We start from the raw sequence: 17,974 nt of genomic DNA, 5'->3' as shown, positions 1-17,974 counted from the left end.
TCACATATTGAACCTCGTGCCATTCTCTTTCATTTCCAGTGTGTTTTACACTGCGGTCACATTTCAGTGTTCCTTGTAGTAGCCATTGACTTCAAGTATTGTCTTTGAATATTGACCTTACACTTTTTTGCCTCACATTTTTAGATGCCCGCCGTGTGTACTGAACCCAATCCATTTATTGAATGGTGTGTTTTTTGATCTGGCCAAAAGCTTTTCCTTCTGCATTTGGGTTATATACTCCATGTTCAGTATGTTAGTTTTCACTTTGCGAATCGAACGACTGAAGGACTGTATATGAACTTTTCCACATTGTTGTTTAATGAGAGGCACTGTAAATGCAAGAAAAACTGTAGCAACACAAGTTCAACAATTTGAAGGAACGTATTGTTATGTGATTTACATGGCAAGTACCTAAAATTCATTTGTGATTTGTGCTGGATTTTCCAGTGGGTGGCATTGTGGATGTTAAAAATGGCCCCTTAAATGAACACATCTTTATCTGTTAGCTTATATTGTTTCCTTCCTCATCCTCCACGGCGGCTCCACGGGATCTTTGACCGTGCCCGACATCCTCTAACTGCACCGCAACAATCCCACAATGTCAAGTTAACCAACCCATGATGGAGGCTGTGGCTCACAAGCGTTCTATATTTCCGGACTTCCTGTCGGTGCGTGAATGGCATCCGTTCATGCGCGAGGGTACAGCTGCACCCTGGCTGCCCTCTTTATGTGACCTATATTGTGACAGTTCTGGATGACAGGCAGCCACTGACTTGTTCTTCCTCTTTCTAAGCATCCAGATGGTTAACTACTCAACATTTGCTCTCTGTAGAAGACCGGAAGTCATGTTTGGAGTTTATTATTGCCAGAGATTTACTTGTGTTAATTGTGGAGTTTGTTATTATTGTTAGCTAATAAATGCTTATTCATCATCAGTTTAAGCCTTTCCAATGCTCAAAGCTTAGCACAATTTGCAGGAATGTTCAATCTTGTCAGAATGTATGTTTGGTTAGTGGCCGCCCACTGATTCTTTTTTTTTATACAAGTTCAGTCCCCCAAAAGCCATTTTCATGCCACATGAAATGTTAGGTATGTCTATTATGAGTAGCCTCACACAAAGGAGCACATGATGAAAATACAGAAAGTCTTCCATTTTGGTTTGAAGCAGCCATTTTATAATCATTGTGGACAATTCATTCAAAGGCAAACTTCACCGAGATTTTGTCTGACTGCCACCAAATATGAACCACACAACACAGCATTGTTCCATGCAGTTTGTTGTTTTGTGAATTTTGCAATTCAAACACACCATTAAAAATGCTGAATGTGTTTTATAAGCCCCCTACTTGGCATGATTTTGTTATTGTTTAATGAAAGCAAGATTGAATGTTTCAGCCGTTATTCTAATACCTATCATAGCTCAGTGGTATAGTGGTGGTCTCCCAACCTAAGGTTGTTCGTTGAAACCTCAACCCATGTGACCGTGTTGAATTGTCTTTGAGCAAGACAATGAACCCTAATTTGCTCCTAGTGGGCATGGCAGCAGCCTACCGTTGGTGTATGAATGTGTGTGTGAAATGTGAGGATCTGTAAAGCGCTTTGGGCACCATATGGTATAAAGCGCAATAGAAGTGCATTCCAATTACCAATCATCAGAATTCCAATACTTTTTGGTTGGCCAGAAAGTGCAATTCTGGCACAAACAACGGAGCTCATCACTAAAACAACTCAATACCTACAGTAAAGCAGCATCATACTTTGGAGCTCTATTTCTTCATAAAGTTGAAGGTAATCTGAAAAGTTTGAAATAGCCGTCGGTGTTGCACAAAATATGCAGTCTTCTGCTAGAAAGCAAAAAATGTTAGAAAAGAAATAGTAGAAAAGCTTCAATTTATTTAGGGTTAATCAGGCGCTTTAAATGGTGGCCGTTGTGTGCTGACTCCGATGAGTGCCTCCTATAACATGAGTTATATGATTGGTTAATTCTGAACACAGTCACTTTCCACTTATGAAAGCAACCATGTTATCTCGATTTTTTTCTATGTCCCCTCTCAATAGATTTATGAAAATAATTCAATTGAGTATTTCAGGTTAGGTACAATTAATGTTGGAACACGTTTAAAGATTAATTTTATTGATCTCAAACTTTTTACATCGTAAGAACCTGGCATTTGAACAGGGGTGTGCAGACTTTCTACAGCCACTTAACTTTCATTCACTCAGTGTAACCAACGTTTTTTGTCTTTGTTTCTTCCAAATTTTGGTTGATTTCTTAATTGTCTTCACACACCATAAGAGGTTGCACTGTATTACTCCAAGCCTGGTAGTGATTATCGCTGTGGATCACAATGTTTATTATTGTGGTCATGGTTAGTACACTGCATCACCAGTTTTCGCTTTGTAACAATTTGGATACCTTAGATACAAAAAGAAGGTAACCATATAGACAGATTTCAATTTGATGCATTGCACTTCAACACTACAACCTCATCAAACGTGAGCATCCTCATCGTAAAGGCAGACCTTTTGATATTGGATCGTGTCCGTCACACAGCAGCATGGCAGGCCGCTAGTTGTTCGTTCGAGGTTTGGTGTTACATTCTGGATCAATATGGCTCCTTTCTCAGGAGATGTGAATTGAAATGCTGCTGCTCTCGCTCCACTCTCTCATCTGCTATGGCTGCTGCAAACACACTGTCTGTAATCAGATGCACACTACCCAGAAAACTGGCCAAGTGATGACTCAGCAAGGACCTCAGGACGCTGCATCCGAGGCGAATAGTTTTTACTAAGTTGACGAGTGTGAAGGTCCGTAATCAACAGATGTGACATCACACAAGTCAGTCAGGAGTCAATTGGTGATTTTTGTCCTAATTCTAAGATGAATTAATCACCCTATGTCTTTGATAATTAATAAATACAGTTATAAACAAAGGTTGTCCCCCGCACCCCTTGTGTATAGAAATAATTAGAAACTCTAGGAACGAGGCAGTGTGGCTCTCCACCACCGCAAACAACAATAATAAAAATTAATACACATACATTAATACCTCTCTGATACTGATCATTTATTATGACTTAATACAGTACAATAAATTTCATGACATCCACTGTTATGTATTTGCAGGCACTGGCTCATGTGCCGCAAACCAAACCTGACAATGTCGCAGCGCCATCTTGTGGCCCGGACGGTGTGTCACAGTCTCTCGGCTCCTGGTGGATCCTTAAAGGGACAAGAACTGCCTTTGACACAGGAGGACCACTCAGCTTCAGGTTAGGATGAATAACAACTAATGTATCATTACATCACCCATAGTCCTTGTACAAATACACCATTTAAGTCACGAATGCAGTTGCTTTGTGTTTTTTATTACATTTTTTAAAATCCAAACAGCAAGAACCAAATAGAGCAATGCAGGCCCCCTGGGAAAACAATGTGTTCATCTCATCTCCATTCATATTCAATATTTTATGGCTTTAGACTAGTATTTCATCCCTTGACTGACACACAGGAACGGGGAGGAGGGCAAGCTGCAGTTAAACAAGCATAAACAAACAGCAGCAGACGGCGGAATACGTCATATTAGCACTACAAGCAGAGAAAATGAAACAAACTAACAAAAAAAACAACTAAAATGTTTTGTTTTTTTCTATCAAAGCATGCGCACTGGTCGCAGGTGAGAGATGATTCGGTCTGGTGACCAAATCTTCTAAATGTTGTTGTAGTCTGTCGGTTTCATCTTCTAAAGAAGCACAGCTTTACATGAACAGAAGAACATCGTGAGAGCTATGTGCTGCATGTCTCTCCAAGTGGTGACTATACTGTAGTTTCAGGATTTTTTTTTTTCATTTTTTAAAATAAGACACTATTCTATATAATTTTTTTCTATAAATATCTTATTCCATTACATATGGATAGTGTATGAATATTGTAAATACATCTTTATCTGGAACATGTTTTCTTTAGTCTTCATACTGTGTGTTTTTTTGTTTTGTTTTTTTAAACGTGTGTATATGTTACCATGCATTTGTCTCCCAGTTAAAGAGACAGTACGTGTTATGTTGTTTGGGCCTCACAGGCCTGACAGTGCATGGGGTGGGTAGTGGGTAGTGGGAACCCCCCCCCTCCACACACACACACACACACACACACACACACACACACACACACACACACGCACACACACACCGTCCTCTGGACGGTTACCGGGCAAACTACAAGCTGCTGACTATTCAAATAAAAATAAAAATAAAAAATAAAAGGAGAGGCCGTTCCTGAAAGGGGGCGGGGTTAGAGTATGACAACTCAGCGCCCTTTGGATGCAAGCGATTTTTTGTTCAGCCTTTTTTTGTGGTTATCCTAACAAAACACTCTGTCGTTATAGACATTTTTTTTATTCAAAATAAGATCTCAATATACATGTTTTCTCTCTTTTTTTGACTATGTACAGAAGTGCAAAAAGTCAACCTTTACCGCCTCGGGAGCTTGCCCCCGCCCTCCTCGATTTTGTTTGCAATTGGCTGAGTGGCCATGGTCATGTGACCCCGCCCAGAGAAAAAAAATATGCAGCTTGTTTTCCCAACATGGCCCAATTTCCAAGGAGAGTAAAAATATCCAAACAATAGATATTATTTGAAATGGATACAGTAGAAAATAACATATCTAAAACACCCATATTTATATATATATATATATATATATATATATATATATATATATATATATATATAAAATAATTAGATTAAATTAAATTACTAGTTACAAACCTTAAAATCGTTAAAATACTAAATGATTGTCGCCGGCGACAGTAGCCATAGCGACACCTCAACCTCTCCATTATATTCAGACTGTTAGGTACTAATAGAAAACGTCTTTGCTCAGAGAACACAAAGTGACTAGAGGAGTGAACACTAATATGCATATAGTCGGTACGCATAACGTATAAAATACTAACATTATACCATCAAGTATAGTGGTGTAACGGTTTTTGTATTCGTACCGAACCATCTCGGTACGGGCTTCACGGTTCGGTTCACGCAGTCACACGACGAATACGTCTGATGGGGAAGAAGAAGTCAACGCCTGAGACCAAGCGAACGCCACATTTGTTGTTCGGAAAAGAAATAGATCAAAACAAATGTTGAAGAAAAATGGTGAGTGCAGGAGAAAGCATGGCGCTAGAGAAGCCGTCTGCACTCTACAAATCAGCCGTTTGTATAGTGTATTGTATGTATAGTATAATCAGCCGTGAACATTTCGTCTTCCGTACGGCGGGGATGGAGTGCAACAAGGCTGCGACTGGTGAACAAGAACTGTCACCCCGATACAGTTACCGGGGCTCGAAAAAAAATAAAGCCACTCAACGCCAACAACTTATCCCCGCTACTTTTAAGCAGCCTGGAGATGTGAAAGCAGACAGAGCCAAAGATATTAGTAATTACTGAAGCAATCGACGTATACATAGCAACATCTATGCGCCCATGTGCTTTAGACGAGGAGCCGGGCTTTAAACGTTTATTAAACATGCTGGAGCCCTGTTACAATGTTTCATCCTGGACGCATATTAGCATATTAGCATACACAATCGCACGAGAGTCGTTACAAGAGCCGTGGTGGAGCATGCGCTGTCCTCTGCTGCGCCGTAACTCTTACAATGAAGTTTAAAGTTACTAGTTGGCAATTGAGTGCGACCTGACTTTATCTGCAACCTCATTCTATCCATAAAAGAAAGGGTGTTTTCCTGTGTTTAATCTTTTTATTCTTATTATGATTATTATTATTTATGAACAACCCTCATGCGCAGGTTTTTATTCTATTTTGTGTTTTTATAACAGGGAAGGTTTACAGCAAATTGAATTGTAACTTGCGCTCTGTTAAAAAAAAAAAAATAAATAAATAAAAAACTAGTCTTATGCATTTGAGACTTATTGCTGTACCGAACCCGTACCGAACCGTGACCCCCATACAGAGGTACGTACCGAACCGTGACTTTTGTGAAACGTTACACCCCTAATCAAGTCGTACTAAAATTAAAATGTACATACACAGAATTTCAGTTAATGATGAGAAACCACGCAGAGACACTCAAACACGGGTTCTAATGGTGATAAATAGAACAAAAGAAATTGCAATTGACATGGCATGGATCAGGGTTCCCAATGGCATGTTGCATTGTGCTGATCCGATGGTACATTCTAAGGCTTTAGATGAGGGATACAATCGTAACCTTTGTTTTTTGTCACTTTGAATGCGCTATCCATCCATTAAATACTTACTAACTACAAGTGAGCTACACTCAATTCCTAAAGCGGGGTACACACATATCCATTTTTAACCGACGTTTAAAAATGTGAGAGCGCCACAAAAAAATAAAATGAAAAAAAATCTGCATGTTCTTACTGCTCTTATAGCCTGCAGTGTAATTGAGGTGAGCAACACAGCATGCATACCACATGCATAACTTTGCTACCGACAACCGTGAGTCTTCCCCAAACCAAATGTCTGTTGTAGTACCAAGACTGACGTATGAGAGGCAGGCCACATTGTTCCACAACACATCCAAACTGCGGGGAAATACAAAGAAGAAAAACTAGTAGTACTTTAGAAGAAGAAATAAATAAGCTACAACTGTTAGTTGCCTCTTTGCATTTTGGTTTTTGCTTGGAAACGTTGTTGTCCTTTCCTATCTGAGCGAGATGACCTTGACGTACTTGCAGGATGAATTCTAAAGATACTTGGGAAAGGAGACTTGATGCAACCTTTAAGCCTCCTGACCAACCTTTACAAAATGATTTTTACAATCATTTTAGGCAGTAATATTTAAAGCAACAGAACAGTGGCGAAGTAAACAAACTAAGCAAAAACAACTTGAGAACTTCACGCTAGGGACTTTAAAAATAATAGTGAAAAAAGTTGTAGCCCCAAAAACTGCAGAGCAGTATATATGAAAAAATGTACATTGAAAATGTAGTCGTATAGAAAGGTAGCGAACATAACAACTTGACCTCAAAAAGTCAAAGGCTATTGAAATTTTCAGTCGGAATCGCTGACGGAAGACAATCTGAGGCGGACCGGCCTATAGGCGGGTACTATTTTTTTACCCCCAGGAAAAAAGGCCAATGACGGACAACGGAAGGGTACCCACGCTGCTGACGGATGATGAATAATGGACGCTCAATTTTTTTTTTTGTAAAATGCCCAGCTCTGGCTACGACATTTCAGAAAAAAAATATCCACCAGTTGCTGAACCTACATGAGTATATTCCATATCATTATATTAATATTATTAAAATTATTGCCAGTGAAGGAAAAGGCTGAAATTCATCCTGGTTGTCAGTATGTGTGTACCCCGCTTAAATTGAACCACAAAAACACCAACGCAAAAAAAGACTTTGGCTAAAAATCTGAAAATTCGGACAAATATTCTTTAACATGTCCGACCACAACACCACAACACAGTAACAAACCTATCTGAACCCCCCGAAATAAAACCCCCAAAACAAATCAAACGTCCGCTAGCGGTTGTCATGGCGACCGAACACAAATTCTACATCTTTGTTGACCTCGTCGCGGTAGAGTTGAGGATTTCGTATCAGCAGTGTTGGGTCGTTACAGGACCAAAGACGAGTAGTGACGCCTTAAAGGGAAAGCCAATTGCTTTGCGTGACTGCAGTACCATTGGCGTATTATCACAAGTATGGCCTTTTTGTTTTGTTGACTTATAGTAACATAAATACCTTCATGACACAGTCAGATTCTTCTTCGTCTCTTTCAACTAAAATATAAGGTGCACCTTTGTGTAAACACATGAGAGACAACCAATGAACAAACGTACAAAAGACACCACGATTCCTCCTCTGCCTCAGTGGATGCAGTACATCGTCTTATTCGCTTCACATTCAAAGTGTGCCCGGTGAATAAAGGTAATTGTGCCCTCCCTTCGCAGAGATGAGGAAGAAGGCGCTCTTTAAATGTACTGTATATGGTGTGCGGGACGTGACTGGAGCAAACTCCACAAACTCTTTGTTGTTGACTTGTGGACTCAGCTGGTTGTATTTCGGTTGCCCGTTGATTCGCTGGTCTCGGCTCCTTATCCACCTGGTAAGTTGTCAGATGCAAAATAAAGACAAGTTGTAACGTGTGACTTTATTGCAATGCTTTGCATTTCTCCAGTAGTTGTTTGCCCTAAGAGATTTTTTTTGTATGCAGAAAACAGGTCAGAGTTGATTTTAGATCAGGGATGGGCAACTTCAACGCTGGAGGGGGGGGGGGGGGGCACACACAATTTCTCATCCGTGCAACTGGAGGGCCACATACAGTAGGCCTAACCAGATATATGCCAAAATGCAATAATTTATTTATTCATGCAATTATTTATTTTTTATTTAAATTTGGACAAAATGAACGCATACGTACTCATAATATATTTCATTTTTGATCATACATTTTTCAATTCATGTGTAAAAGGTCCACTATCCTAACACTACAAAAAAGAGTCTAAAGAAACAACAAAATTACCAAATGCTGTTATTTTTTTTCCCCAGTGTCAATTGCTCCCTTGAATAAAAAATGCCATTCAAGGATAGCACAAAACTACTGAACAAGAGACCAATATTAAGTGTGGATTTTGTACATTTATTCATGAAATTCAACGCATTTTTTATATTATTGAAGTACTATCTTTGTCCTGCATATCATTCCAAATCCACCCAAAAATTATTAGGTCTAATCGTTACACTGAAAAAAATGGTGCGTTTAATTTACTCAATTTTATTTCGTCAAGCGGTTGCACGAAATAAAATCATCATGATGCAGATATATTTTTAAAGTAGACTTTCCATCTACGTAAAAACGTATTTAAATACAGAATTCGATTCTATTGTGTATTGTGTAACAGTTGGTGGGCTCTCAAGATGCGACAAAATTGCCATCTTCCTCAATTTCACTAAAGGGATTATATTTAAATTAAATGCAAAATGAATTGTGGCATTGTGTTAAAAAAAAAAAAAAAATCTAGTCAATTCCAGTCTTAAAATTTCCCATTCCTGTCCATCTATTCATATCTATGTATTCATATCTTTCTATTCATCTCGCTCTGTCATTCTCTCTCTCTCTCTCTCCCACCATTTGTTAGTAATGTTTTTTAATATGATGGGTGACAGTTTTGATTGGAGGATGAAGCATAAGTACATACTGTTGTGATTGAGGCTCCTACATCTGGGTCACGTATTTGTGACTAGTCAGATGATCCGCAGGTATCATTGGAATCTAAAAGAAAAGAGTGAAAACAACATGACATGGAAAAACGAAGCGGAGAAACACGTTATATAACTCTCACAAATTCATCGTGGAGCATACCAATCATCTAAGCGATTACACTAGCTGACACGTTGGCAGTTTTAGCCTCATGCTTTCATTCATAATTCATCCGGAGGCGCACACACACATGCTACATGTGGGAGACAAGACAACCAGTGGATGGCGCAGGAAAAGAGAGAGGAGCAAACCTGATTGGCTGTGGCTGTTGCAAAGGGAACACTTGTGGCAGATGTGGTGGCTGCAGACACAGTGGCCGGAGTAGCACCGTGCATCATGGGTACTTGGGGAGGGAAAGATCATACACAAACACACGCAAGCGTTTCAACCACAGCTCATGAGCAGCATCTTTTGTATGCCAGGACATGAATAGGCTGTAAACATGAGTGATCTGGATGGCTTTGTTTACAGTGGATTCAGAATGGGCCACGTTGTCCCGCGTGCTTAGGAGGGAAAGGCTACATTCTTTTTTGGGGTTGCGCATATTCTCCTATTGACTTAAAGAGGGAAGTCAACCCCCAAATTTTCTTGACAAGAATATGTTGAAAATCAACCCGTTTTCGTCCATCTCAGGGGGCACCCATTTTGCCACTTGTCGGCTGAAAATGACATCACAATTGCTCAGGGCTCATGTAAGAACCAATCACGGCACAGCTTCAGAAAACAGATCAGCCCACACCAACAGTAGTTGCGATTATTCGAGTTATTGTCGAGTTATATGTCAATCATATCGCACCAGCAAGCAGCTGCTCTTATATGACCGTTGGTAGCTCACAGCTAGAAACCTTTAAGGCACAGTATGTACAAAAGAATAATGAAGACATTTAAGATGATAGTACATTCAGCTTGTATTAAACTTTGCAGCTTGTACCAGTATTCCTGACATGTTGAAAATTGAGTCATTGAAATTGAAGGTGATACTGTGGTCTTAAAATGTTTTTAGCTGTAAATGTTTAATGTATTTCAAAATGGAACCCCAAACTTTACACTATGCCGGGTTGCACTAATACTATGAAACTAGTACCTATACTAAAGTAAATACTTCTAAACATATTTCACTTTTATTGGGCACCAAACCTTTTTTTTAAGTAGAAGGGAATGAAATCATATGAGTAAAATTAGGGACATATCCCTAATTTTGTGCTAAAGAAAACTAAAGAAACTACACTTGAACTGATTTTTAATTGTGTTTTTATTTAACCTTAATCCAAAACAGTTTGTTTTGCTTCTCTAGTATGCATAATTTGATTTATAAATTTAGAATATTGTATGCACCTGAAATGGAAAAAAAAACACATTAATAGGAGGAACGGCACTGAAAATGAATATCTTCTAACGACCTAGGTAGGTTGTCTTTTATTGTTAGGTGTTGTCGTTAAGGGCTTGTGGCAAATAGGTCATGTTATGTTAGGACTGAGAAGTTTGAGTTCATAAACGCAACACTGTGCGTGGTTGTAATCCACAGTAGACGTTACAATAGGGTAGCGTACCACAACAGGTCATGTGTGTGGGGTTCCATTAGACTAACTACAGCTAGCTTCCAGACACGACTGCCTTATGTCAAAAATGAAATCGGGCAACAGTCACAACGTGCTTTCTTTTTATTTGCTCGTTTATAACCGCCGTGCTGCTGTGAAAGGGAGGTTTTCATCGTATTAAGTAATTTTGTGAAATGCGCCTGGACTTTCCGACTCTGTTGCTAACGCGGATTAGCCATGACGCAGATCACCCACAATGTTTCTGTTTTACATCGCGGATGACCCGGATAACCACCAGAGCCGGGCAGTCCGTCCCGGGTCCGGAACAGTCCGTCCCTCCGACGCCCATTTTTGGGACAGAGGACGGGGGGGTGACAAGTTTTAAAAAAGGATTGGACTAAGCAAGGGCGGAGGTGGATTTTCGTCCGACCCACTAATCGTCCCTCATGCGTGTGACGTGGTCACGAGGCGGCCAAAATTAATCTCAACCGAAAATGGGCAAACGACAAAAATTGCCTCAGAACACTTCAAACACGCCACTAATTACCCAACTGCGCAGGAGATTTTTCAACAGGCGATGCAGCGCTCACTGCAAGCTCTCTTCTACGGAGCTGACTTCATTAATTGCGTGCAGAATGCTTTTCATATTCTGCCCTCTAGTGGTTCAACACATGTAATACCATGGATAATGCCACAGGAGTCAGCCATTTCACCTCACTGACAGAAACACGACCAGCCTGTCTTGTGTGTGTAATCCAAGATAGTTTTGTTAGCTAACTGTTCACATTTTGTACCTTATCCCTTTGCTTGCGAAGTATGTCCTTGCGTGGGACCTCTTTAGACCATAAAAATCTCTACCAACGTATACAGGTATGTTATGTCTTTTGTTAGGTGTTTCTGTATAAGGCCTGTGAGTGCTGAGATGTCAGAGTTCGATTCGGCTCGATCGAATTGATTATTCAATTAATCGGTTAGAATTTTTTTTTTCAGATTTTCGATTAATCGTTAAATCCCTAGTATCTACATATTCATTTGAGTTTACTGCAACGTAACAAATTGAAATGAAAAAAAAAAGTAATTTCAGGGTGCACTGTATTTTACTTATACAAAGGATAGTTCAAGGCAATTAATAAAGTAAAATCCCTCATGTTTATAGCCAGGCAGCATAATGAGGTGTTAGCGAGCTTGTGGGACGTAAAAACTGTAACAAGCATTAGGTGACAGGCAGACCTGCAGCAGAGCATAAAAGGGGATTCATAAGACTAAGTGTGATTTAAAAGTTAAAGAAAATAATCGCGTTTGCTCGGATAAACTATTGCACGTGTGCATCTCGTCTCACATGGAGTGTCAGCTTTACATAAAACGTACAACAGAAGAATCAGTATAGAATCAGTAAGGAAAGCTGGCACCTACCAACACTTGTTGCAGGCGTCATGCACAATATGGAGCCTGCCCATCATGCATTGCAACGGGAAGTGGAGTGGAAAGGGAGGGGGACAAAAAAAATGAAGAAGTCATTTGTAAAAATCAGACATGACTGGTTTTCACCTGGGTGACAACACATCGCCATACAAAATGATTGTAGTAGAAGTTAGTATGCAATCACACAAAATGTGCTAATTTGATTAAGTTTACTTTAAAATCTCATAATTAAATAATCCTGTTCTTTTCTTGTATGCACAATTGTTTTTCTCAGTTAACGTTGATTGAGTGGTAATGTCGACTTGAAAGGGCAATGGCGATTGAAAAACAAATGCGTGCCCAAATGCAGACACAGTATCAATACTTTTTATGTTTGCATATATGGATCCAGACTGTGACTGTGATGTATTGTTACAGCTGAATTCCCTTAGTGTCCTTTGATCATTCACACACAACTCAAAAGTGATCACACGTTAAGCCCTGCTTCAACTTCAAAGTCCAGTTTAGTTCTGTTCAGTGTGCATTCCTATTGTGCAAAAGTACAAAATTAACTCAGCTATCATTTAAAATGTAATGTAATATATAACGTATATGTATATAACAGTGCGCAAATTAACAACCCTAACACACACATATGCAGTATATATATATATATATATATATATATATATATATATATATATATATATATATATATATATATATATATATATATAAAATAATAATATTAAATAATGTTTCATTTGAAGGGATGGCGGGGGGGGGGCGGTGGGGGGTCGATGTAATATCTTCCATAAATACAGTGTATTTTATATGTTTTAAATAACTAAATAACAGTCTTTTCTTCAATTACTACGTTGTCACATTACTGTCATCCCTTCTGCTGATGTTTACGACACCTAACAGAAATATAGTGTATTGATTAGTGGAAAAGTGGCGTTCCACATGACTTGGCAGCCAGTGAGCATGCACAGTGCGTCGCTTGCTGATCAGGACTCACCTGATGGGATGAAGGCAGCCTGCTGCTGGAACTGCATGTTGGCCAGGGCTTGTTGGTACTGGAATACACCGGCGTTGAACATGGTGGTGGCACCGTTGGCTTTTTCAAGTGCGGGTCTCTTTGGTAAAGGGGGCAGGACGGGAGGGAGCCCCTGATGAGGGGAACGAGAGCGAGCATTACGGACCAAATGTTCGGGAAGGAAGACAGTTAGATGATGCAGTCAACCCTACACAAGTGACATGCTAGCAAGACGACCAGTAAGATTATGTTCCTCATGATGAAAATAAAAATAGCAAATCGTCTGTCTTGATGCAAAGCTGGACCACTAAATTGCAAATGATTATCATATTAGCCACAAAAATTACATTCCACATGCATTAAAGACTCACAAGGTGATGAACTGATCTTTACATATATGTATCATTAAATATATTGTTTTCATTTGGTAAAGTAATTTGTCATTCTTTTCTAACAGAGAATGTGACATTGTGATTAATACAAAGATACTATTTCCTCATATAATGGCCAGGGGCATTTTTTTACTCAAATGTATATAATAATATCAGGTGTCCATTCGTGCTGAGGCATTCATTTGTGAGGGGGACAATTTTTATAAAATAGTACTTAAATGTAAAAATATTAGGTAACACTGCTATGGACATTGGGGTGTGGTGATGGGCTTTATTTGTACAAAATATTTCCACAATTTGACATGTTCTATATTTCATATAAATGGCCAGAGGTAGGCATTTTACTAAATTTTGCTGTCTGATATTTGCCATCCGTCATTTTTCGTGAAAAATTGAAATGTAATTGTCAGTTGGTCAGTTCGTTAGTTAAGTCCAAGTCCGTCCCCCCACCCTACTCCCGCAAAAAACGCCAGCAAAACAGGCGTCCACCAGTGACAGACTGATAGGTCCATCACTGTCAGACGTGGTTAGTGACAATTACTCTGACGGACAAAAATCCACTTCTGTCAGAGCTTAATCCGTCTTTTTTTTTTTTGAGAACTTTATTTATGATTTCCAATTTAAGTACACACAAACACAAAGGAACAAAAAAAAACTTTCTAAAATTGGCAAGTGTCAAAAATAAATAATTTATGCCACACAGTGGCACAAAGATTGGTTACAATATTTCGTTCCGATTTAAAACACAAACATACAGTACCTTCCCCGCACAAAACTAAAAAACAAAAAAGAAAGACGGACCCAAGTGAAAAACAAAACAAAGAAACAAACAAAAAGGCTGCAGAGCAATGGTTGGCTGACTACAAAAGTTACACATCAACAAATGACAGTATCTCCACATATTTAATAAATGATGTCCATGTTTTATAGTATTTGTTTTGAAAACCACTTAGACAGTACCTAAAATTCCCTATCTGTAAACATCCCATGACTTCTCGCAGCCAATGAATAAAAAAAGGAAGGTGGTCGAACATCTTTACATTTAAGGAGGATCAACCTCCGGGCCAGAAGAGATGAAAAAGCAACAGCGTTTTTTTTTTATAAGAGCCGAAACCATGTTGATTTGGGATGACACCAAATATTGCTGTTATGGGGTTAGGGTCGATGGCCCTGTCCGTCATTTTTAAAAAGTGTCTCGTCATTCGTCAGCAAAACGGGCGTCTGTCAGTCCGACGGAATGCACACCTCTGTAATTCACTTTATAGAGTTACTTAAATATAGGTGTACAAATAAATACAATGCACTGTTTGTAATTACATAGTATCGCATCGGATGCTGAAAATGATAAATGTATAATGTGTATAAATGATATGTATAAATAATAAATATTATTATTAAACACTGATAGATAGACTGGAAGACATTAAGATTGTTCCGTCCGCACAACGGAAGTGCGTGGAATATACCGGCAGTCATTTAAAGTGGAAGCCACTATTTGAGGAAGTATGAGAATTCCATTTGAGTCAGTTCATCAGCCGATGTAAATGAAACGTAGAGGAGACAACGTCGACATGCCAGGCCAAGAGACAAAAGGTCATAGGTACCAGGTCGAAAGCCGTGTCGAGGGGCCGCTTTGGTGATTTGACAGCTGACTGAGTCTTAATTAGCAGCAGGCAGCGAGCACATGATGGCAATGGGCCAATGGGGTTCAAGCGCATTAACATAAACCAGCAAGCGGCGGGTGCGTCATGGGCAGGCGGGCAGCAGTGCATTGTGGGTCGGTGTGGAAAAACAAAAAACAAACAAAACAAAAAAACAATCATTGCAGTGCAGTTTACAACCACAGCAAGAGCAGAGCATGCACATTGTAGCAGTAATTGTGAGAAAGAAAAGATAACAGGCATTCATATCATGAATATACTTTGTTTTGGTTGTACTTTGCTGAAATTAACAACTTTCTATTATGTGTCTTTGAGGGCTGCTGAGTAATTTTACTTTGTTTTCATTGTTCATACCAATGAACAATGAAATAAAAAATACATAAAAAAAATACCAATTTCTGTGGCCTAAAAGTGTAAGAAATTTATGTCGTCAATGTTACTTAGTACAGCAAAGCCAGTAAGTTGTTTCCTCCAAAACAATTACCTGAGTTGTTTTGACTTAAATCTTTAAATTGGGGATTAATACAAGGGACAAGAGTTCTCTAAACTGTTATTTCTTTGTTGTGAAATCTGGGAAAGCCAACTTTCACATTTTACACTTTACTTTAAACTAAAAAATACAAAGTAAATCATTTTTCTTGGAAGGAATCATTCCCTTTACATTACCTCCCATGGGGAGACATCGTCATAAAATCGGAACAACTTGCAAGTCAAAAAATTGATTGTTTTCAACTTCATTTTTAAAAAGATATTTGATTTAAAAAAAACGGAATGAGTTGAGGATGCCCGACTTCAGTTTAATACTGCCTTTATGTGAACTCTAAGAATTTGAATGGGCAGTTTCCATGTTCACGCTTAGACCACTAAGTGATGTTAATTAAAAAGTTAAATGTCACATTTGTAACATGATACTAATCGAGACTGCAGTCAAGCCCTGATAAAATCCCGCTGATAGATAACGCGAAAGATAGATAAGCCATCCAATTAGAAACTGACAAGTAGTGGCCGGTCTAACATCACATCATGTCTAGTAGCTACCCTACATCGTCAAAAGCGAGGATGCCTACCATGGCTGCAGCGGCCGCCGCCTGGTTGACTTGATGCTGGGCCGCTTTGATTTTGGCCTGTAGGTGAGCGGGCGGGTGGAAGTACTTGCACTTCTCCCGGGAGCAGCGGCCCTTGATGTAGTCCATGCACACAGTCACCGTGTTGTCGTTGGTGTCGATCATAGTGCTGTCGGACGGGTGCGCGAAGCGGCAGTCGTTCTCGCCACGGGTGCAGTTGCCCCTCTGGTACTCCCGACATACCTGGGGCACAAACACAAATAGTTCAATGTCATTTTTTACAATATTTGATACAGTGGACCCTTAGTCTAATGCCCCAAAAGTGGAACAGTTTGCGGAGCCAACCTCCATCTAACCATTCATTTATATTTATGTAGCTCTTTTCTCATGGCTCGCGGCTCCGATTCAGAGAACAGGTCAGCCGTGATTGGTCGTTGTGAGCAGTTGTGATGTCATTTTCAGTCGACAGAAGACAAAATGGCCGCCCCCGGACATGGCTAAAAACGAGTGCATTTTGCTGCTTAACTTATATTCCACAAACGCAAAATTAATCAGAATACCGTGTTTCAACTAGTCGGCCTGCTTGGAACACATTCTTGAAAAAAATATGATTGGGTTGACTTCCGCTTTAAAAAAACACTAAAAATGCAAAGAGACAATCCGTCAGTAATCCACAGCTTCATTTACTTCTGTTTGACGAAATTAATTAATCCGCTTCTCCTGTTCACAAGATGATGATCACTTCAGGCACACAGAGACAATCAATCCAATTGACGGGTGGCGTCATTACTCTCGATTGATAGGCAGAACAGAGCGTGACTGCCGCTCGTTTCTATGGGCTCATCCATCAAGGTGTGTTGAAGCGTTATTCAAATAGACCGCGTTGCTGTTCCTCGGAGGGACAATAGGGAGCAGCAAATGGTTGTGGAAAGCGAGGACCTGGCTGCTCAGTGAGGCCCATGGGAAATATGAGAGCTGAGGGAGAGGGAGCCTGACGTTGACGTATTTACCAGCACACACACACACACACACATACATACACGCAAGGTTAGCGCAGGTATAAAATGAGGTTTTTTTTTTTCTTCCTTTAGAATTACATTTTGACACTTTTAAGAGGCCCGCAATAACTTATCGTCTCTGCTTGAGCTCAGTCTGCTTCTGCTGAGTCTCAATTGCACTAAAACAGATTTAATATCATAACACCCTGTGTGTGTGTATCTCCATCCTAACCCCCACCCCCCCTCTGTTTATCAGCACTGCTGTCTGCATGCATCAAGCGATTTGTGCACAAACTGTCTGTCTCCATGACGGCTAATCATCTACAAACGCCAATCAGAGCGAGAAGTTGGGTTAAGGCCTCCACGTAGCTCTCTAAATATACACACGTAATACACATTCAACCCCTCCCAGCGCCACCATCACCACAACTGGCCTTATTGAGAAAAAAAGAGGCCGCCTTGTTGTCAGGCAGATGTTGGCGAGGTGGGCGATGGAGGGAGGGAGGGAGGTAGGGAGGGAGAGGAAACGTGGGAGTAGATGATGAATTTGGAGTAAAGGACAGAGAGATCGGGATCAAGGAGACAAGCGCGTGATAGAGGGAGCGGTAGACAGCATATGGCTGGT

At 39.9% G+C, this 17,974-nt stretch overlaps 1 protein-coding gene across 6 annotated transcripts in view; it reads right to left on the bottom strand.

The window, feature by feature from the left end:
- Positions 1–3,051: 3,051 nt before the first annotated feature.
- Positions 3,052–17,974, bottom strand: part of LOC147145104 (muscleblind-like protein 1) — a 98,467-nt gene continuing 83,544 nt past the window's right edge. For 4 of the 6 annotated variants that reach the window (XM_086035741.1, XM_086035740.1, XM_086035745.1 and 1 more), the window contains 7 exons: positions 16,355–16,594; positions 15,231–15,284; positions 13,217–13,367; positions 12,208–12,243; positions 9,508–9,599; positions 9,195–9,268; positions 3,052–8,098 (listed from right to left, as the gene is read on the bottom strand). In XM_086035741.1, the coding sequence (XP_085891867.1) occupies positions 9,212–9,268; positions 9,508–9,599; positions 12,208–12,243; positions 13,217–13,367; positions 15,231–15,284; positions 16,355–16,594 (630 nt within the window). In that variant the 3' untranslated portion in view covers positions 3,052–8,098; positions 9,195–9,211. The remainder of the gene's footprint in view (positions 8,099–9,194; positions 9,269–9,507; positions 9,600–12,207; positions 12,244–13,216; positions 13,368–15,230; positions 15,285–16,354; positions 16,595–17,974) is intronic. The other 2 variants (XM_086035742.1, XM_086035743.1) reach the window with 2 other exon arrangements.

Source organism: Filicampus tigris, chromosome 7, assembly GCF_054856515.1.
Source record: "Filicampus tigris isolate MCC_2025a chromosome 7, RoL_Ftig_1.0, whole genome shotgun sequence".
NCBI classification, from domain to species: Eukaryota; Metazoa; Chordata; class Actinopteri; order Syngnathiformes; family Syngnathidae; genus Filicampus; species Filicampus tigris.
This window is presented reverse-complemented; position numbering and strand designations above follow the sequence as displayed.